General features: G+C 45.5%; 1 protein-coding gene across 1 annotated transcript in view; it reads left to right on the forward strand.

The window, feature by feature from the left end:
• The window catches only part of IL17RC (interleukin 17 receptor C), a 220,000-nt gene that overhangs the window by 80,004 nt on the left and 117,702 nt on the right, over window positions 1–22,294 (forward strand). Inside the window, exons 2-3 of the mRNA XM_069646179.1 lie at window positions 1,594–1,615; window positions 6,094–6,255. Of these exons, the coding sequence (XP_069502280.1) occupies window positions 1,594–1,615; window positions 6,094–6,255 (184 nt within the window). The remainder of the gene's footprint in view (window positions 1–1,593; window positions 1,616–6,093; window positions 6,256–22,294) is intronic.

Here is a 22,294-nt window from a genome sequence, read left to right on the forward strand (position 1 = left end):
GGACACAGGTTGCTTTAGGCTAGTAGTTGACACCTGCTGCTCCCCTCTGCCTGTGACCCTTGGACACAGGTTGCTTTAGGCTAGTAGTTGACACCTGCTGCTCCCCTCTGCCTGTGACCCTTGGACACAGGTTGCTTTAGGCTAGTAGTGGACACCTGCTGCTTCCCTCGGCCTGTGACCCTGGGACACAGGTTGCTTTAGGCTAGTAGTGGACACCTGCTGCTTCCCTCGGCCTGTGACCCTTGGACACAGGTTGCTTTAGGCTAGTAGTTGACACCCTCTGCTTCCCTCTGCCTGTGACCCTTGGACACAGGTTGCTTTAGGCTAGTAGTTGACACCTGCTGCTTCCCTCGGCCTGTGACCCTTGGACACAGGTTGCTTTAGGCTAGTAGACGACACCTGCTGCTTCCCTCTGCCTGTGACCCTTGGACACAGGTTGCTTTAGGCTAGTAGTTGACACCTGCTGCTTCCCTCGGCCTGTGACCCTTGGACACAGGTTGCTTTAGGCTAGTAGTTGACACCTGCTGCTCCCCTCTGCCTGTGACCCTTGGACACAGGTTGCTTTAGGCTAGTAGTTGACACCTGCTGCTCCCCTCTCCCTGTGATTGCTGCCTGTGATGCTGTCTGACCCTGAAACAGAGGCTGATTTAGGCTAGTAGTTGACACCTGCTGCTTCCCTCGGCCTGTGACCCTTGGACACAGGTTGCTTTAGGCTAGTAGTTGACACCTGCTGCTTCCCTCGGCCTGTGACCCTTGGACACAGGTTGCTTTAGGCTAGTAGTTGACACCTGCTGCTCCCCTCTGCCTGTGACCCTTGGACACAGGTTGCTTTAGGCTAGTAGTTGACACCTGCTGCTCCCCTCTGCCTGTGACCCTTGGACACAGGTTGCTTTAGGCTAGTAGTTGACACCTGCTGCTCCCCTCTCCCTGTGATTGCTGCCTGTGATGGCTGTCTGACCCTGAAACAGAGGCTGATTTAGGCTAGTTGTTGACACTACTGCTTGCTGCTTCCATCTGCCTGTAATGGCTGTCTCTGACCCTTGGACAGAGGCTATGTTCCACGATCATTGTGTAGGGCGAATGGTGATTTCTTGCATTCTCTTTATGTCCCCTAACACCCCCCCACCCCGATGTTAGATGAGAAATGTATAGTACCTCGTTCTGGGGTAGATGTATGCTTGTTCTTGGTACGTCTTTGATAATTGCTTTGAGGAACTTGTGGGAAATAGCCGTGGCATTATTGACGACTCCTCATAATTAATTGCGCTTATCAGATAATGGTTGACAAATAAAGAACCGAGAAATGCAGCGTCGGCTGCTGTATATTTTGACATTAGAAGATATTTCGAATTTTAAATAGATTGTTTTGTTTTATTGTTGGAATTGTTTTCTTCGTATTCTACGTTTATCTGTGTGAAAAGTAATTCATACTGAAAAACTAAATAAAAAAATTAAAATGAGGTCATATTTGCATGTTGGGCTAACCTACTCCAGGTAGTAAAGTAGAATGTTCAATCATTATCACGTGACGTGGTAGGAAGTCTGCATATTGTATATTTTGATGTATATTAACAGTGTCATTTTCTTCCACAGGCCCTCGTGTGTTTAAACTACTGTAAGTATGAGATTTTGGTCGATTTATAATCTTGTGTAATGTTCACAATCTTTATTTGCTGTGTTTTCCTGCTTCTTTCGTTCCTTCTTTCCATTGTTTTCTTCCATGTGGATATTTCTCACTCTCACTTTCTTTACTTCCTCTTCACTTACTCCCCACCCCTAACTTCCTTTATACCTCCCTCTACCTCCTTCTCACATCTGCTTTCTTTCACCTCGCTCACCCAGGTGGTTTTGTGTTCGATACATAGCACCAGGAATCTGGCTTCAGAGCGCTTGGTAACTTATTTTACATATTACCATCATCCTCTCTTAAAATCTGGCTTTTTCAACACCTGTCCAAGGACTAATCCCAATGGAGTCACAGACTGTGACTCGCAGTACTGCGCTACTGTTAAAACATGCCAGCCCCTGCACTCACTGCCTGTGCAGCGCTCTGCTGCTCTCGAGCTTGGTCTGCGCGTTAAACATTAAAATAAATGAATAAATATCACCCACACTGCACTTACACGTTCTGAATTCTCGCAAGGTATAGTAGGTTCGTCCCTTCTACCCCCCCCCTCCTCTGCTCTTAATATATTAGGTTTTTGAATGCTTTTGCCACCCTTGCTCCCTCCCTGCCCTGTGGGCGCTTTGAAACAGTATTTTCTTATTGTATAAGCGCCTAACAAGCAAACAATAAATAATTAAACAATACATACACTGTGGTGCTCAATCAATTGACCAAAAGGGGTAGTATGAAGGGATGAGCCGGCCTTATTCTGTACTGTGATTCGTTATTTATAACACACTTAATACCCAGAGGTTTCTAGGCGTGGACCTGGGGATCGATCCTGTGTTGCTCCGCGTCGTCTTGCTTCTAAGGCGAGCGCGTTGCCCCTGAGCTATCCTCCCAAGACATTTTCACACTCCAAAGCCGGGCATGTGGAGCTTCAGCCCTCCTTCCACTTCATTTCTGTTCATCATTGCACCCCTCTTTTTGACTCCTGCTATCCCCCCCCCCCTGCCCCCAGTCTTGCCTTGTTTTCTCTGTCCTCTTTCGTTTCTTCATACCTTCCATGCTGTCTCTGGTCCTCTCCGCTTCCTGTTGTTCCCGCATTTTATCAGTTGTTGACCGCTATCTTTGAGCCAAAACTAATGTTGTGGAGCGAGGAGAGGGGACTATTTCACTTGAGGATGCATAAACCACTGCGATTTGTAGCGCTCCCATTCACTCCTAATTCATGATATTGGTTTTTATTTTTTATTTTATTGCTTATAGTGCAAACTTAGCTCAAGAGCAGTGGAGCGCTTTACAACAGGGTTTGGCATTTTATACAGTAGCGCAGTAATGCTGGTGGAGGGAGAGAGGGATTTGTATTCCTCTGGCGGGGATTGTTGAAGGAGGCATGTTTTAGTGTTTAGCTGAACTGGAGGAGGGTAGGGGTATTGTCGAGCCTCTACTGGGATTGAGTTCCAGATGGACCGAGTGTAGCAGGTGGAGGGCTGCTTGCAAGTCTTCTCTGTGAGGCACAGCTTTGCCTCCAACCTTTTCAAAGTTTTGCTGTATGAGGAGCAGTAGCCTCCGCAGGTGTGGAGTTTAAGCGCCAAGTCATTTGCTCATTTGTCATTTCACAACATGTGGTGGCCATTTTCGATTGGTTGTTTAAAGTCAAATATGTAAGCAGAAATGGCCAACACAAAATGCACAGTTGCCTTGCCAGGGTTTACCTCCCCGATGAATCCTTAGAAAAGTGTAACAAATAAATGTTTTTGAGCACTTCTTTTTTATTTCAACACCAATAGGTACATCATATACGTATTGAAAAGCAATACAAGCGTAACATGTCGCCAATAATGTCATGTAAACATCTTGAACATATTATTCGTATTAGGAGACTTTTGTGGCCACAGTATACAAGGAAGAAAGGGAAAAAGAAAAAAAAAACAATAAGAAAACCCTCAAGACTGGTTGTTAGAATGTCACGCCCACCACGCGCCCCACCGTGTACCAATGAAGAATTAGCAAAGCAGCCGGATCATATGACAATTCACTCCAGGGAACCTTTAAATTATACATGTTTCACAGGTCAATAAAATAGCAAATGATTTACCCATAGGGATCCAGGAAAAGGCTCCAGAAATCATTTTGAGCACTTCTATAATGTTTTTGAGTCTTCTGTAGAGGAGGAAAGGCCCTTACAGAGCTGTAGACATTTTATTTGTCTTGGTTCTTTTAGACACAGAAATAAGCCCTTCCTTCCTCTGCGTGACCCTTACACTACCTTTTCAAGTAAAGGGGGTGGGGGGAGCACTTGGCTAGGAAGATAGCTCAGCGAGTTAAACAATCACCTTCAAAATGAGCCAGCCTGAAGACCATTAGTGCTTATGCTAGCAGGGCCTACTGCGCTCTCCATGCATCTCAGGTTAATTAATCGATTACCATTGCAATAGGTAATAATTACACTTATTGCTAAAGTGCTTTGAATCTATATGAGCTGTGTGTGAAGCTCTACATAAAATGAGGGCCCGGGGAGAAGACACCAGTCATTCAGAGCCTGTTGTATGCAGACTGCATCTTAGGATCCAAGTCCAGGTTCTATCCTTTGAGCAGCACTTTTCTACCCCAGTCACCGCCGCTCTGCCATGCCGCGTTGACCTTGCGGACACCCCCATCTGCTCCCTCCTCGAATCGTTATGACTGATCCAGTCCGCTCTTGCCTCAAATCGTTATGGCTGATCCAGTCTGCTCCCGCCTCAAATCGTTATGGCTGATCCAGTCTGCTCCCGCCTCAAATCGTTAGGGCTAATCCAGTCTGCTCCCGCATCAAATCGTTATGGCTGATCCAGTCTGCTCCCTCCTCGAATCGTTATGGCTGATCCAGTCCGCTCCCGCCTCAAATCATTATGGCTGATCCAGTCCGCTCCTGCCTCAAATCGTTATGGCTGATCTAGTCTGCTTCCGCAAGTGTTATGGCTTTAATGTTATGTTATGTTGATGTATATCGCACACGGCTAACACCAAAGGGCAGTGATATTATTATTGCCATTGGATGGCAGCACCTATGAGGCTGTGCATCACATCTGGGTACTATATCAGTTCTATAATGGCAGCATTTGGGCATTCGAGATTGCACTTGGCACAGGAGAACAGCACATGCACATGCTTAGAACATGGTGAATGCACCAGGTCTATGATGGCTTCATTAGCCCCTTGGCTACAAAGCCAGCGGTGTGGGCTGCACTCCCAATTACCACATAGTGGTTTTGTAATGTTCCTTATAGTTAAGGAACAGTTCTCTAAAATAACTAAATCTTCCAGGTTGTTTAATTCAATAATAATTGTCTTCATAAGTAATTGATTTGTCATCTATTAATGGCAGATGCGTATTCAGGGCCAATGCATTGTGGACAATTCTGCCCTTCATCAGGGCCAATACAGTCTTTAGATTATTCTGATAATGAAATTCATTATCCAGAGCCAGTCAATGTGCATTTAAAACAACATATTCCACATGGGCATTGTATAGTTCATCGGAAATCAGTGCAAAATAAGCACATCTACCACACCCAATTTAATGTGTTCGAATTCATCATAGATTGGTAAAATGCAAGCACAATTATATCAGAGTTATGTAAATTAGACAAACAACAGTGACATAATTCACTGTTCAATACGTACGTTGTATGGCATTACGTTGGTTAGGAGAAAAAAGAGAAAGATTGTTGTGTTAACTATAATTAGATGTTGTGTGTCCATGCTTATAGGAAAGCCAACTTTGTAAATTAACTGACCTGCAGGGACTCTCAAACGTGATCATATATGATAAATTACAGTAAGCAAAATCATGTTCTGTAATTATCACTCTGGTCGAATCAAAAGCGTACAATGAAGGTCATGCTTTCACATTCTCTACCGATGCATGAATCCTGGATTCTGATAGAAATTAGAGCGCTTGCAGCGAGTTTGCAGAATTCCTCGTGTTTGGATGAACTTCTACTGGCGTTGTCTCACTGTATAAAAATACAATTCGATTTGTCAGAGAATCATATTGTGTGTAATTAGTTGAAAAATGTACAAAGTATACACACACAAATCCATGAGAACAACACACAAAACTCCGCCCAAACTAGACACGTATTGACTGTTCACCAAAGAGCCCATCTATATTGTGCTCGTTCATTGGTCCGCCTTCCGAGGAGATACCCCTCTGTCTCAATATCTGGCCAAATTTCATTTGAAATTTATGCCCGATTTAGTTCTTCTTATATGGATTAGACCACAGGGGCCACTCTTTGGCTTAGGAAAGGGGCATTTCGTTGGGTCAAGAAGGGTTCAGTAATGCTCGACTATGGACCACCAAACGCGAGCTGGCGCATTGATGAATTTGGTCTTTGCGCATGCACCATAAGCACCGGTGAAGCAGATGGTACTTTATGTGTAACTACATTAAGATGTGCACAAGGCAAGCCCAGTGACCCCTTTCATTGTCCTTCCAGGGAAAGGAGGCTTGTGCATTCCCGACAATAAGTCTGAAGCCTACGGCACAGTGCTGATGCCAACAAACCTGAGAACGGAGACCATCCTGCACTGCCCTCCAAAGAAGGACTGCAACGCCTGTGTGCGCGTGAAGGTCGATCTGGGTATCGAGCATTTTCCAGGTAAGGAACCAGGAAGGCCATCTGGGGCAAGGGGGCAACTAGTTAAAATGATCTGCACTTAGGAAGCATCTGAAAACAAATGTGATTAGGTGTGTTATTGAACAATTTATGCAATATTTCTTCCTTTTCCTCTCCCTTTACCTTTTCATCTTGCTCCTCTTCTTATTCTGTGCTCGAAAGTGGCTGTCATCCAGCAATTGAGAAAATGTAATTTTGGTAGATAAAGTGACTTCTGCAGAATCACACAGTGTAGCATGGCTTAGACTTTTCGGGGGGAAAAAAAGTCTGTGGTTAACCCAAGGAAGGGCCTGAGAGGAAGTCAACTGCCTTGCTCTTGGGCTTCTTGGTATGCCGGTGGAGCAGTGACAATCCCCTGGCCTGCCCCATCATGCCCCATTCCTGTGCCAGGTACTTGTCACATGGATTTCAACAGGAGGTCCTAGCTTTAATAGTAACCTCTTGTAGTTTAAGACCGCCCCAAGAAGGTGTACTAATCCTAGTTATAGAGTAGGCAATAGAAAAACACAAACATGGCAGGACAAGAAAATGTAACAGGTGATGTTACATTCAGTCATTGAGTGCAGGCTCAATCGTGTTGACATCAGCGGCTCCACTCACTTTCGGTGGCACCTGGAAAAAAAAGGTGGAGGCCAGCCTTAAAGAAGTTAAGAATAGAGGGCCCATAGGAATGGTGTCCAACTAGTATAACAATCAGGGAGCAGTGTGGGTGTGTGGAGAAAGTGGTTAAAGAGTTCAGGGGTGTATTGGTGGCAAGAGAAGGTGGTTAGAGAGGAGAAGGTAGAGCTGGAGAAGAGGAAAGAAGGCTGAAGGTAAGAGGGCAAGAGAGAATTCCAGGAAGGAGGTAGTGATGAACCACAAAGTGAGGAGTAGTAAATAAAGGAGAGGAGGACAGAGAGGAGGTCCTTCTTAAGGCGGTGGAAGGGAGCAAGCAGACACCTAATGATGAGAGGTGGTTGGAAAAGTTTATGAAGGTGACAAAGAGAATGATAAAGAAGGTTGGGCGGAGGTGTAGCAGAGAGGACTGAGCGAGAGGTATAGACAGCTGCTAGGTTTGAGGGCTCTGATTGTTGAAGTTATGGAGGCACAAGCATGTCGCGGAGAGTGCATGAGCTGGAATGGAGAACGCGAATGGAGGAAGTTCAAGAGTTTCAGGGTATATCCCCTTGGGCACAAGTTTGTTGCATTATGTCAAGGATGTGGAGGATAAGTGGAGTTGGAGTGCAGAGGTGGGTACCCCAGACAAGGAGGGGGTGGGGAACGGACAGTACAGCTTTCAGACAAGCCTAAGTGACCCAGCCCTTGTTGAAAGCTTTTGGGTTCTAAGTGACAAGTCCCAACTCCTCCTCCTTCTGCTGCCTGTAGTGCAGATGCACCAAAGCCTTGAGACTCAAGCAAGGAGCATCCTGAGAACGCAAAAATTCCAAATGAGAAGAAGAGGGTAAGACTTCAAGAAAGAAGTGCTGAGACACCTTGAGTGGTGCAGAGCATAAGGCCCACGGGCCAGATGTGGCCCTTCAGGACAAGATTTATAGCCATCCAAGTCACCTGTGACGAAGCCACTTTAAATCTTTGCCTCTTGATGCATGCAGTTTTACTTCTATTTAAAACATGATTAAATCTACACAATACACATAAATCACAATGGTAAGGCCATTACATGGTTGTGTATCACACAGGTTGCAGTAAAGAAATACAGTAACATTAAAAAAATTATACATTTTCAATAACATATTTGTACCCCTCAACCGCCCGCTAATCGCTATACAGTGTCTGGCCCACTGTATGAGACTTTTGAGGTACATTCGGCCCTCCAACAAAATCAGTTGTGCACCTGATAAGGTGGTCACAAAATGCCAAATTGCCCTCCAACTGGTATTTGTCAAAAAAGAGACAACACAGAGTGATTGTGGTATGCCAAATGCAAAGTAACCAGTTTATTGCAATAGAATGAGGACAGAATCAAGATGAAAAGCCAAGCTCTCATTCCAGAATTCTCCAACGTTTTAACAGAAAACAGGAGTTTATATAATATGAGTAAGTCATTCTGATGTCACAGTTATGAAAACCTATCACTTTTGGTTATTGGCTGCCTCTACTAAGCTACATATTGAACCTAAATGTGCAGAACTAGGGATTGAACAATCGCTATTTAAGACCCCACCCATGGACCTTCCCCTAAAAAGTGCTACCTCATCATATCTTGAAATTAACTGGTAGGCCCCAAATTACTTCTACGGTGAAAAAAGAAACATGTGCTCAATCGGTCAGAATGTGGTCACACTATCCATGAACTGGCTGCATGATGACACATATATGTAGGTGAGAGAGCGAGAGAGGCCAGTGCATCGCCTTATTTTCATTAAATCAAATTGTTACCTCACCATGCCATGAGTTCGCCGAGGCTCAAGTCCTTCTTCGCAATCCGTGATCGCCATCATGCTCTTGACATATTTATGAATAATTATTTTTGTGAGTCATCCTGCTTTTACCCTGCTAAGATTTCATCGCTGCAATTAGTTGTTTTTTCTTTAGTCGCTTCTTGCTCCTTCTGTCACGCATAGCCAGGTTGCAGAAAAATTAATCTGCCAACTGCTTCTGATTTCCTGGAATGTTATGAACTTGAAACGGTTTGCTGTGTCCTTGTCTGACAGCTGACCGCACACAATCATAACTTGTACCACCATGTGCACTCGCTGCAAAGCCTTGGCCTTGACATTCCTTGAGATAGCTACCGTCTAGCCGGCTACAGCAATTTCCCTGCTTAACTGGGCTTTTCTTAAAGCAACAAGCTGAATTTTCTGCCGGTGCAATTTTAACATAGCACGTTATGTTTCTTCTGCAGTACACATTTGCTCTATATCTTTGCTGTCTACCGAGAACCTGGTGCATGCCTGGCACATAGCATTTCTACCGTTGGGTACGCTGCAACCTCATCCCTACCTATAGAAATACTGTCCTACTAGTCTGTTGAGTCCCTCATCCTTGGTACACGCTTACCTGCCACCCAGTCTATTCTATTTAAAAAGACACACTAATTGTCCAAGATATTACTCCTCTGTCCCTACTTGTGTAGCAAATCTAACTATTCTTTGTGCTAGCTGCTTTTTCCGGAGATTTTAAAGTGCAGTTTCAAATGTGTTCTTTCGGATTTTGTAATTCTGTTTTTTTCTGGGGAAGGCAGAAGGGCACCTGCTTTCTGGCCAACAATTGCCCCACTACACACCCGTACCTTCATGTGAGCGGTGGAGACTGACACATTTCCTTCTGGTAAGGGGTCCCAAAGTCCGAGGACTATTGTATCATTTTCCTTAAGACGCTGCCTTTTTCCTGATGAACAGAAAAGCCGCTCTGCATTAAAGATGCATTATTTTGATTTCACAAGCAATGCAACTGGCCACAATCAACCTGTGTATGTTACAAACTAACAAGTTGTCCATTGCTTCCACTCTGCTTTGTGACCGGCCCTGCAAAGGAGGGCTGCTTGCTGTCCCCCATATGGGCCTGCCTCATTGCCCTGGGCACTGCCTTGGGATGGCAGCGCACAGCAGGTTGGGAGAACCTATTCATGTTTTTATGTATGCAGCACATTATCTAGAAATAGAAACACGTTTTTTATTATCTACGTAATTGCGCTTGCTGGTAATCAAAATGGCATATGCCGTTTTTGTTGTTTCTAGTCTGAGCGGGCCACAGGAGCCTACTTATGAATTTCTCGCGGGGTGCCACTCCCGGGTGTCGTGGGCAGTGGCATTGGAAGGGTATTAGCGTTCTTAATCATTGCTTTTCATGGGGGGCCTCGGTCTGGGAGCACGCGCAGATGGGCGCCCCTTGAGCGGGCTCAATGGCGGTGGACCTAGAAAGTATTTTCTGTATGCTGAAGGTGGGCACATTTGCCCGCCACAAAACAAGGCTTTCTATACCCAGCCACATTTGCCACCCACGTATATTGGCAGCAGAATACACAATTGTATAAATATGGCAGGACAGCAAGGTAGCACCCATCAATTCTATACAGGGGGAATTGTGGAAGTTGAGGGCAGAACAGACTGTCCTGGTTGCTACTTGATAGACGTCTGCCTGAAAGCCAGAGTGCTTTTTGAAAGTTTTGTTTGCTGGACACCCTCAGCAGACTTCGACACTGGCCGAATCACATCTTGCTGTGTGACTTATTGTGGGTTTGGAAATATAGAGTCTATTTTTGAATACATCCTTTCATGTCTGTTCTTTGGTTTATCATTTAAAGTACTTAGTCCTGGCTTTGAAGCACTTTCTGGAGAGAGAACATGAGGTTTGTCGACCTGTGTGGAGTATGGGAAGAGTGAGGAACCCTTCAGTCGTGGGCCCTTCTGTTGCAACATACACTTTGGCATTATAAAATAATATTACATTCCAATACAATTGTGCAGAGTCCATCGGACGACTGCCCAACTTCTTGATCTTTGCCATTTTAATTGTTGACAGTTAGACTGGGAATCATCTTTCCATGTATATAAACAGGGCACCCCAGATTGTAGGAGTATTGGCCATCTCAAAAGTATGGTACCTGCTATGATGGTTCCGGCTGATGAAGAGTGAGCGGATGACTTCACTCTTGTGGAGGTTCAGCTATGGAATGTGTAGAAGGCCAGCAGTAGAATGTATCTTTTGTTTATGGTTCTAGGCACAGCAGTTGAACGAGAGTGACCAAGAGGAAGACTGTGCTGGGGGTCTTTTGCTACTGCTTTTAAAATAAACCCCTTAAGAACCTATCCAGAGTCTGTGTTCTTATCTCAACATTGGCGACAAGGATTTGGAAATGTCAGACCCCTGGCACTGCTACCGAGCATCCCCTGACAACCCAGATGGTCCAATGTGCTATGTCTCTGTGCGAGGGACGCTGAGGTACAAAGTGCAGTTGCCCCACCTGAAGGGTCGTCACAGGTGAGCTGCTGTGCTGGGCCCTGGCATGTGTTTTCTGAGGAATCAGCAGAAGGATACTCGGGGGGAGAGGGGACCGCTCCGCTCCGCCTATTGAGGAACTGTAGCGGCCGACGAAGAGGTCAGCTGACAATGTATGCGAGCATCGCTTATTGCTGCTGGAATCGAAGCATGAAAGAATTCTCAGTGTTGTAAGCCGTTTCCTCAAAGTAAGTACAATCATTTCTGAAACTCTTGATGCCCTGCTAAAGTGTTGTAATATGCACGGGCTCGTGCATAGGCACACTGGTGGAATGTTGATGCGTGGGAATCAACATTCCACAGAGTGGCGGTTGGAGGTCGGAGCTGAGGAGGAGGCTGTGGGGTCTTACAATAAAGATACGTGATTATACATATCAAGGAGTGGACCTTTTAAGATTATAACATTGGCGACGAGGACGTGTGAGACCCCATCCCACGTGTGCAACGTGTGCGCGGAGCAGCTGTCCGGGCTTACACCTTACCTTCGGTGTTGTCGGGGATTCGGAGGTCAAGCGCAGGAGCTGTCCGGGTGCTGCCCTGCCGGAGCATTGTTGCGGGCCGGGCCGCGCTGGTTCGGGGAGCAAGGAGGAGTGTTTTGGCGCCCTGGTGGTGAAGCGGAGGAGCTGTCCGGGTGCCTACCCGGGCACGGTTACGGGCCGGGCTGCGTCTGCTTGGTTGAGCAGGGAGGAGCGGTTCGGGTGTCCAGTCGGGGCACCGCGCAGGCCAGCGTGTCCAGTCGGGGCACCGCGCAGGCCAGCGTGTCCGCTCTGCGGTGGGCAGCGGAGACCCAGGAAGTTCACGGGTCGGCTGCTTTAGCCCGGCCATCGAGGGCAGTTCGGAGTCTGTTGGGGGCTGGCAGGAAGTGCTGCCGCGGATCTGAACGGGGGCCGGCGCACGTGAGAGTGTGCGCGTATAGCAGAGGCCGGCGTAGTGCCCCGCCTCCAGCAGCGCTGTGTTTCGGGGACTGTGAGTCTCCGGGAAGGAGGGGGCTGTGGTGGCACTCTGTAATAAAGTGCCGGCCGCTGGCCCCGCCCTCGTCAGCGTCTTGATCGAAGGCTGTGCACAGTGCCGGGTTGCCGTAGGAGGGGCTGCAGCAGCACTCACAGCCAATGTGGGTGTACTGGAGTACAACGGAAGCTTTGCAAGTGGAAAGGGCTGCAAATTACTGGTAAAGGTGGTTGATGGTAAGGTGGGAAGATCTGAAGCGCCGACAACAGGAGGTTAGTGGATTTGCTTGGGCTGGATTGGCTGTCAAGGAATGCTGGATTAACTGTGGAGACTCACCCAGTGCCAGAACATGGCTGTACTGCAATGAGTGTGGGTGCAAGTGTTCTAAGCAGCAGTTGAGACTCACCCAGTACCATATCGGGCTGTACTGCATTACGTGTGGGTGCACGTAACCAAGGCAACAGTGGAAGATACTGATCTGTTTTTTTTATCGTTGGTGAATTACCAGTGACAACACTTTGGGGCTGTATGTATTTTTGGGGAGTAGCTGCACAAAGTATCAATGATTAGCTGCTTCTAGGCAGCAAGTTATTTTTGGGGACATAAGAAACAGGGGTGCATACACGACTATGTTGCATACAGCTGCTAGGCCTCCACCTGCGTTTCTCCCGAATCCGGGAGAGCCGGTTGCTCCTTGGGAGCAGTGGGTAGATGCATTTAAGGTATATTTGAGGGCTGCAGGTGGGGCAAAGTTTAATGATGATGAAAAGGAGGCTGCTTTACTGAATTGCATTGGTACTGAGGGGTTGAGGGTTTTTCGTCATTTGCCGGGAGAGAATGTGATGGTTCAAGGGGGAGGTGAAGGGGAAATGGTGGTAAGTGCATATGAGACTGCTTTAAAAAAATTGCAAATACGTTTTGGTAAAAGAATTAATGTGGTTTTAGAGCGATATAAGTTTTTCTCGAGAGCACAAGGTTCTATGGAAAGCATAGATGCATATGTTACAGCTTTACGGGCACTCATGGCTACGTGTGGGTTCCCGGGGAATGGAGAGGAACACATAAGGGATCAGATCATGATGAAGACATCCAATCAAAAAGTTAGAGAGAGATTGTGGATTGAGAACAATCCTTCTCTTGATAAGGTTTTAGAGATTGCCAGAGCAATTGAAGCGTCAAAGGCGAGTGTACAAGTGGTTACTGAAAGGGACGGGAATAGGGAGATGGTACATGCTGTTGTGCCAAGGAGTAGAAAAGCTGGTGATAAAATGGTGACACAAGGTAATAGAGCATCTAGGGTCAAAGAGGGATGCAAAAATTGTGGCTGGTTGAGTCACAATGTTGGTTCAAAGTTATGTCCTGCTAACAATGTTGAGTGCAGGAAATGCAAACGTATGGGTCATTTTGCACGTATGTGTAAGGGGCAGGTGGTTGCTAGTGTAATTACAGAGGATGCCACCATGGGACTAGACGGGGCATCGGGTGGTGGTTCTAATCAGAGTGTCCCTGATCAGAGTGTCATTTTACATGTTGAGGGTTGTGGGCGGAAGGGTCCATGGGTGTCGGTATTAGTGGACCAGAATCCTATGGATATGTTGGTGGATTCGGGGTCACCTTATACCCTGGTGTCTCCGGAAATATATCATGATGTGCTGGGTAAAGAAATGTCTACTTTGTTGCCCCCGGACATAAGACCATATGCTTATGGACAGCAATCCATTGACCTGCTTGGTTATAATTGGTCAAATTTCTCTTTTAAGGGGAGGCAAACTATGGGTAAATTGTATGTGGCTTCAAAGGGCACAAGCGTATTGGGTTGGGATGAGCAGGCTGCACTAAAAATACAAATTCATCCAGGTGAAAAGGAACCAGTTTTAAGTGTCATGGAGGGAGGGGAAGAGAATAACATAACGGTTACTTCCACACTCCTCATGAGTGAGTTTCCGGAGGTATTTTCAGATACCCTTGGCAAACTTAAAGGTTTTACACATCGCATTGTGTTGAAGAAGGGGGCGATTCCGAGAGTGCATAAGGTGAGGGGAGTGCCTGTTGCAGCCAGGGAGGCATTTAAAGCGGAACTGACTAAGTTACAGTCAGCAGGAATAATTGAGCCTATTGAGCGTTCGGAGTGGTTGTTTCCGGTAGTTTTAGTTAAGAAGAGTGATGGCAACATAAGAATGTGTGTAGACCTCCGAGAATTAAATTCCAACATATGGGTGGATCGGCATCCTTTGCCAAATATAAATGAGTTGTTGTTGACGTTGGGGGAAGCTAAATACTTTTCAACGTTTGATTTGTCAACCGCTTATCATCAAATTGACCTGCATGTGGATTCCAGACCTCTTACGTCATTTGTAACTCCGTTTGGGGCTTTCAGGTTTTGTCGCATGCCTTTTGGTTTGGCTTCGGCTTCGGCTGTGTTTCAGCGGTTGATGCAGCAGTTGTTTGGTGGTGTGAAGGGTGTCAGTTATTTTCAAGATGACATTTTAGTTTGGGGCAGCAGCAAGGAACAACATGATGTCAGAGTAAGGAAGGTCATGCATATTCTTAAAGAGAGAGGTTTGACGGTAAAGTTGACCAAGTGTCAGGTGGGTGTGCAGGAGGTCACATATTTGGGACACACTTTGAGTTCACGAGGTGTGAGTCCAAAAAAGGAGTTGGTACAAATGTTGAGAAATACGCCAGCTCCGGGCAATAAGGATCAGCTAAGGGCTTTTCTTGGTCTAGCGGAGTATTATGTTAAATTTGTTCCTAATTATGCTGAAAAAACGGTGGCCATGAGAGCTCTCATGAAGAAGTGTGCAAGGTTTGTATGGTCCGCGGAGTGTGCGGCAGAATTTGAGTTGGTCAAGAAGGAAGTAGAGAATGCTCCTTCATTGAAGTCATTTGACCTGAAAAATAAAACTGTTTTGACAGTGGATGCAAGTGAGGTGGGTCTGGGGGCAGTGCTAGAGCAATGGATAAAAGATGAATGGGTACCAGTGGCTTTTGCTTCAAGGACCTTGAGAGAGGTGGAAATGAGGTACTCTGTAATTGAGAGAGAGACCTTGGCAGTGTTATGGGCTTCAAAACACTTTAGGTCATTTTTGTGGGGTATACCGTATATTGTCAGATCGGACCACAAACCATTGGTGCAGGTATTTTCTACCAAAGGGGTCATGGCAGTGTCTCCAAGGATTGCAAAGTGGTCAGTACAATTGCAGGATTATAATTTTTCCTTGCAGTATTTTCCAGGAAAGTTGAATGTTGTTGCGGACTGTTTGTCCCGTTTGCCAGTGGGACAGGGTGAGGGTGAGGCAGGAATAGTGCAAGAGGATGATTTACAGGATTGTCAGGTTGCTTTGGTGACTTCAGCTGTGGAGAAGTCGGAGTGGGATCGGGAGTCCGAGACGGATCTTGAGTTGAGGTGGATTAGGGAAGGTTTGCTTATGGGGTGGCACACCGTTAAGGACAGGTTGGAAGGGAAAGCTTATGTTCAAGTTATTGATGAATTGGCTGAGGGTCCATGGGGTGTGTCTAGGGGTTACAAATTGATACCTCCTGTAAGTTTGAGGGGAAGAATAGTGGAATTGGCACATGTCGGTCATTTGGGACGATCTTTAACTAAAAGGAGATTGAGAGAAGAGTACTGGTGGCCATCTATGGACAAGGATGTTGAGCAAGTAGTGAAAGATTGTGTGGCATGTTCTGTAAGTGATAAGAGCAAGGTACTGCATCCACAACCTATACACCCTGTAGAGGTGCCAGAGCAGGTATGGTCGAAATTGGCTTTGGATATCATGGGTCCATTTGACTGTTTAGAGCCTGAGTCCAGATATATGTTGGTATTGGTGGACTATACGTCCAGGTGGATTGAGGTGGCGGCATGTGCTAATGTTACAACGAATTCTGTTATTGATTTTTTAAGGAAAGTTTTTGATCGTGAAGGATTACCTGCGACTTTGGTGACTGACAATGGGGTGCAGTTCACTTCTAGAGCAATGAGGGAATTTTTGGAGCAGCATGCCATTTCACATTGTAGGACAGCTTTATATAATCCTTCTGCGAATGGATTGGTTGAGAGAGCAAATGGTACTATTAAGGCAGCCATACAATTGGCTTTGGTCAATGGGTTGAATTGGAAGGATGTGTTAACACAATACCTGGCTGCATATCGGAGAACACCTGCTATACTGACGGGAAGATCTCCATTTGAACTGATGAGGGGTAGGAAAGCAGGTACAACATTGAGAACCTTGGTAATGGGGGGTGGTGGGCCATGCGATATGGATTTGCGAGCCGTGCATCGCAGTGTTTTGGAGCGTCAGCAGACTATAATGTCTTCACAAAAAACTAGGAAGGAGTTGAATGTTAAACCCGGGGATGAAGTGTACATTAAGAATCCTAGGATGGTTTACAAAGGTCACAGTTCTTTCATGCCCCTAAGGAGAGTTATCAAGGTGGGAAAGGGACATGTGCACTTGGAGGATGGCTCTGTTTGGAGTAAGAGAAGAGTGGTGGTGAGTGGCTGTAAAAATAAGGTTAGGCCAGGTGTGGGATCCAATTTGGAATTGCAAGAAACAGTACTAGATTATGATCCTGTGGATTCACAAAGAATAAGGATTGAACAAGAAGAGTTTGTTTCAATGCCAAATCCTGTTGGTCAAGAGGTAGATGTGGAATGTCAGGATGTTATGGATCAGCAACATGATGAGAGACAAAACAGGGTTCGTGTGGGTAGAAGCTGTGGTCCTCCCATAAGATTTAGAGACTATATTTGTTAAAAGTACAACCATATTAAATTGCACTAAATTTTGTTTATATCTGGATGCATGTGGATTATAACAAGTCACGTAACATTTGTTCATTGTTCTATTGTTCATTGTTTCATTGTTCAGAGTTGTATTAACATTGTTATACAAGGGAAGAGGATATGTTGTAATATGCACGGGCTCGTGCATAGGCACACTGGTGGAATGTTGATGCGTGGGAATCAACATTCCACAGAGTGGCGGTTGGAGGTCGGAGCTGAGGAGGAGGCTGTGGGGTCTTACAATAAAGATACGTGATTATACATATCAAGGAGTGGACCTTTTAAGATTATAACATAAAGCCCCGATTTACCGTACTCCGACAAGCGTTTTCCCGTTCATACCCTATCGGGCAAAGAGGGAGCACTCTGCGCATGCGCAGTCGGCCCATGTCTGGGTAGCTGGGACAGGCAGTGTTGCACAGGTGCACGGGGTGCCACTGTGTGCGTGAGGTTGCCGAGCAACGCCCGCACATAGTTGGGAGCCCAAACGGCAGCTGGAGGTCTAGAGTGACCATAATCAAAGCCTTGACAATGTGAAAGGAGTCTTAGGAGGGAGGCTTCTGAACTGTAGGGTGTAGTTTGTACCCACATAACCAGATAACAGTTGGAGCTATAAAAAATACATATATATATATATATATATATATATATATATATATATATATATATATATTTGTGAATAAACAAGGCAACACTGACTCTCAATGTGTACCAAGGGGCTCCAGCTAATGGTGAAAACTTGGCAAAGTACAGCCCTTCAGTTTAGAGAAAGTGTTAAACCAAGCAACCAGCAACAGTAAGGGGTGAACACAAGTGAAGCCTGTTTGGACTAAGAGTGGGCAGTGGCAATGTCGGGTGTAACGGGTCCACCCATGTTCATGCCATCACCAGGCCCAGCAAAGATAAAATGAGCACAATGGAAAAAAGGAGTTTTTGCATTATTTAAGAGCAACTTGCGGAAATTCGTATTCCAATGACAGAGACCTATCTCTCTTAATGCATTTCCTGGGATATGAGGGACAGCGAATTGTCGACACGTTACCTGACCTACCAAATGAAGGAAGTGGTGACAGTGCAAATGAGCTAGAGAATGCTTTGCTCAAATTGGACATGCATTTTAATCCTAAAACCAGTACTATATTAGAGCAATATAATTTAGGTATCTGGTGACAGGAACAAGGAGAAACAGTTGAGGAGTATGTGACAGCGTTACGCCATTTAGCTCTGTTTTGTAAGTTGAAGGATTAATTTGATGAACACATTTGTGATCCATTTATGATCCATTGCAAGTGCAACATAATCCGTGAAGAACTGTGGCTGAAAGATCAACTCTCTTGGCAATTTCCAACACTTTGTCCAAGGAAGGTTTAACATTTGCTAGCATGTGTTGCTAAATTATCGGAAAAAGATAACTATGACATGAAGGTAGAGGTGTTGAATGTAAGAGATTCATTGTTAATGAAGAATCTAAAGGAGATTTCCTGTGGGAAAGGGTGCAGTGATGCCAGAAACTATAAGGCAAAAGGAGAAGAAAAAGAATGTCTGTGCTTTTGCTGTACCAGCAATATACACTTTGCAGCATTAATGGCGTGTCCTGGAAGAAGAGCAACCTGTGCGAAGTGTGAAAGACGTGGTCACTTTGCGAACTGTTGCTAGAACTACCAGTTTATTCAAAACAGGGTTTTATATGTGAATGATGAAGGCCACAGGTCTTCTGAGGAAGATGAGGGGTGCCATGTTGAGAGTATTTCTGTGAATGCTGTTAATGTGATTCAGGATGATGATAAATGTGAACACCCATATGCCAACGTGAGAGTGGATGGAAAGGAAGTGTTGATGATGGCAGATTCAGGTTCTAAAGTATCCTTGATGTCAAGAGTGGTTTTTGAGCATGACATGGGAGGTGATGTTAGAAGTTTAGTGAAACCAGATATAAATCCTCGCGGCTATAACCAGGACAAAATGGAGCTTCTTTGTTATTTTGAAGCCAAGCTTGAATTTAAGGGGAGAAGGGTGAAAGGAAAGGTGTACGTTACAAAGAAAGGATTGACATCGTTGGGATGGTGAGATCAGAAGAAACTGTTAATAAGATTGGACCCCAATCTTGGAGACCAAGTTCTGAATGTGGGATCTTTGATGTGTGAAAAATTCAGAAGTGTGTTTAATGAGGCAGTGGGAATGGTGTGTGGCATGCAACACTGCTTTGGGCTAAAGAAAGAGAGTGTATCGGTTGCAGCAAAGTTACGACCAGTATCTCTAGCTCTAAGAGTTAGGAGTGAGTTGTATAAGTTGCTATGGATGGATATTATTTAAAGAGCTGAGGGAGTTGAATGGACATCACCCTTGGTAGTGGTAAAGAAACCATCAGGCGAATTGAGGTTGTGTGTAGATTTACGCAAGGTGAATCGTTGTGTCCTGATAGATCGGCATCCTTTGCCCAACATCAGAGAGATGTTATCGGTGGTGGGTCAAGGCCGCATATTTTAAAAATTGGACTTGCCGACTGCATATAACCAAATTAAGTTGGAAGAGGGGTGCAGAAAATTAACTGCATTCATAACCCATGAGGGGGTATTTCAATTCAGAAAAATGCCTTTTGGGCTGGTTTCGGAGTCATCTGTCTTTCAGAAAGTGATGGAGAAGTTATTGAAAGGTGTGAAGGGTGTATTCTGTTTCCAGGATGACGTGTTAGTGTGTGGAGAGTCAGAGGCAGAACAAGGCAGAATCCTGGAAAAGGTGCTTGGTATTCTGGAGAAAGGAGGGATTATGTGGAGCGAGAAACAATGTAAGTTTAGAGTGAACAACTTAGAGTATTTGGGACATGAAGTGTCAGTGAAGGTTGTGAGACCAAAACAGAGCATAGTGTGTGAGTTAAAGGAGGTAGGGAGAACAAAGTCGAAAGGGGAACTACGATCTTTCTTGGGTATGACAGAATTCTGAGTGGAGTACATATTTTATGATCAGGACAGATCACAAGCCACAGAAAGCTATTTTTGAGAGCAAGGGTTTGGATAACGATTCAAGACGTGTGGCTTGTTGGGTAACCAGAATGTAAACGCATAGATTTGATGCAGGTTATTCCTGCGAAAGAGAATGTTCTTGCTGCTTGTTTGTCAAGGTTGGGTGCGTGGAGTGATGGTGCTGAAGAGGATGTTGCTACCGAGATGGTTTTTGTCAGTCATGAAGGTATAGTGAGCAAAGAGGAATGGATTGAAGAGATGAATGTCAATGGTGTGCGTGTGCGAGTGAAGGCATACGTAGTGTCTGTATGGCAAAAAAGGGGAGATTTACAACCAGAGGAAAAAGCATTTTGGGAGGTGCGTGATGAGTTGAGTGTGGTTGATGGTGTTATATTCCGGTGGGATTGGGCTGTCGTTCCGCAGAGGATTAGGAATAGAGTTATTGACTTGGCTCATAGTGGACATGTTGCGTTACAAAAACAAAATGGGATTTTGAGGTGTGATTATTGGTGGCCAGGTTTCGATAGGCTTGTGGAGCGAAGATCGGCCAATTGCGTGCAATTTGTCAAGGTGGGCAAAGGTGTGGAAGCTAAGTGTCAGACTATGGTGGAGTTTGAAGTTCCCTGAAAGGTGTAGGATGAAGTTGCCATTGGTATTTTAGGGCCTGTGCAGACCGGTTACGATGGGGGTAAATACGTTTTGCCGATTGTGGATTTGTTTTCTCGTTGGTCTGAATTTAAGATTGTTAGAGATATCAGTGGCGAAAACACAGTGGAGTTTATTCAGGAGGTTTTTGCAAAGGAAGGTATGCAGAGGAGCACATTTACGGATAATGGAGCACAATTCACGGGTGGGTGTTTTGTGAAATATTTGAAAGAGTGTGGAGTGAAGCATAAGAATGGTAGATGGTAGAAAGGTAAACAGGATGAACAGGAGTGTGATGGATGCCATATGAATGGCAGGAACATGCAAGATAGAAAAAATGGTGGCTGTTCAGGACAGATTGTATGCGTTATGCATGTCTCCTCATTCCACAACTGCAGTTGGTCCGTTTGAACTGATGAGAGGGCGCCAGGGTAACACAATGGTGAGTCTGCCTTGGTTGGGAAGAGAGAGAGAGTTGGATTGGGTTGTAGATGAAGTGAGAAGAAGACTTAAGGAAAAGAAGAAGTGGGTGATGCAGGAGAATCTGAGACATGAAAAAAGGAGTGGAGTGTGGTGATTGGGTGAGAATAAGAAAATGAGTGGTTTGGATAAAGGGGGCTCTGCTGTATTCTGATCCTGTACATGTTGTGGCAGTGCTCAAGGGTGCAGTGCGTGTGAGTGGCGGTCAAGTGTGGAATAAGAATAGGATAGCGCTGGTGTGTAGAAGATGTGTTGGTTCAAAGGAGGGAGGTGTGTTATGATGGTTCTTGCTCATGAAGAATGAGCTGATGACATCACTCTTGTGGAGGTTCCGCTATGTTATGTGTGGAAGGCCAGCAGTAGAATGTATCTTTTGTTTATGTTCTAGGCACAGCAGTTGAAGGAGAGTTCCCAAGGGGGAAGGCTGTCCTGGGGATCTGTTGCTACTGTTCTTAAAATAAACCCCTAAAGAACGTATCCAGAGTATGTGGTTCTTATCTCAACAGTATGTCAGGTTCTAGGAGGGTTGGCCAGCTCTGATGAATGTTACCCAAGATTCTAGGAGTAATGGCCACCTCCGACAAATGTTACCCATGATTCTATTTAGGCCTAATGGGCCCCTCTGATGAATGATACGCCAGATTCTAAGAGTCAGGGCCATCTCCAACGTATGGTACCCCAGATTCTAGGAGTATTGGCCACCTCTTAGGAATGTTACCCACGATTCTAGGAGTAATGGCCACCTACGACAAATTTTAACCATTATTCTGGGAGTAATGGAGCCCTCTCACAAATGAAACCCCAGTTAAGTCAGGGCCACCTCCGACCTAAGGTACCCAAGATTCTAGGGGTCATGGCCACCTCCCACGTATGGTACCCCAGATACTAGGAGTATTGACCAGCTCTGATGAATGTTACCAAGAATACAGGAGTAATAGCCACCTGCGACGAATGTTACCCATGATTCTAGGAGTAATGGACCCCTCTCACAAATGATACGACACTTTCTAGGAGTCATACCCAGCTCCAAAATATGGTGCCCCAGATTCTGGGAGTAATGGCCAGCTCCAACAAATGGCACCCCAGATTCTAGCAGTAATGTCCAACTTTGACGAAGGGGCTTAAGGTGGGGACCGATGGTGTGTATATCTGATCTAAGATGTCGCCCTCTCTCACTCTGTTAAATGTTAAAGGTATTTGTACCGCGCACCATCACCAACGGAATTGGTCCCCAGGCACTCTGGAGGATCTGTAA

This window comes from Ambystoma mexicanum, chromosome 2p, assembly GCF_040938575.1.
Source record: "Ambystoma mexicanum isolate Mex_15411 chromosome 2p, UKY_AmexF1_1, whole genome shotgun sequence".
Lineage (NCBI taxonomy): Eukaryota > Metazoa > Chordata > Amphibia > Caudata > Ambystomatidae > Ambystoma > Ambystoma mexicanum.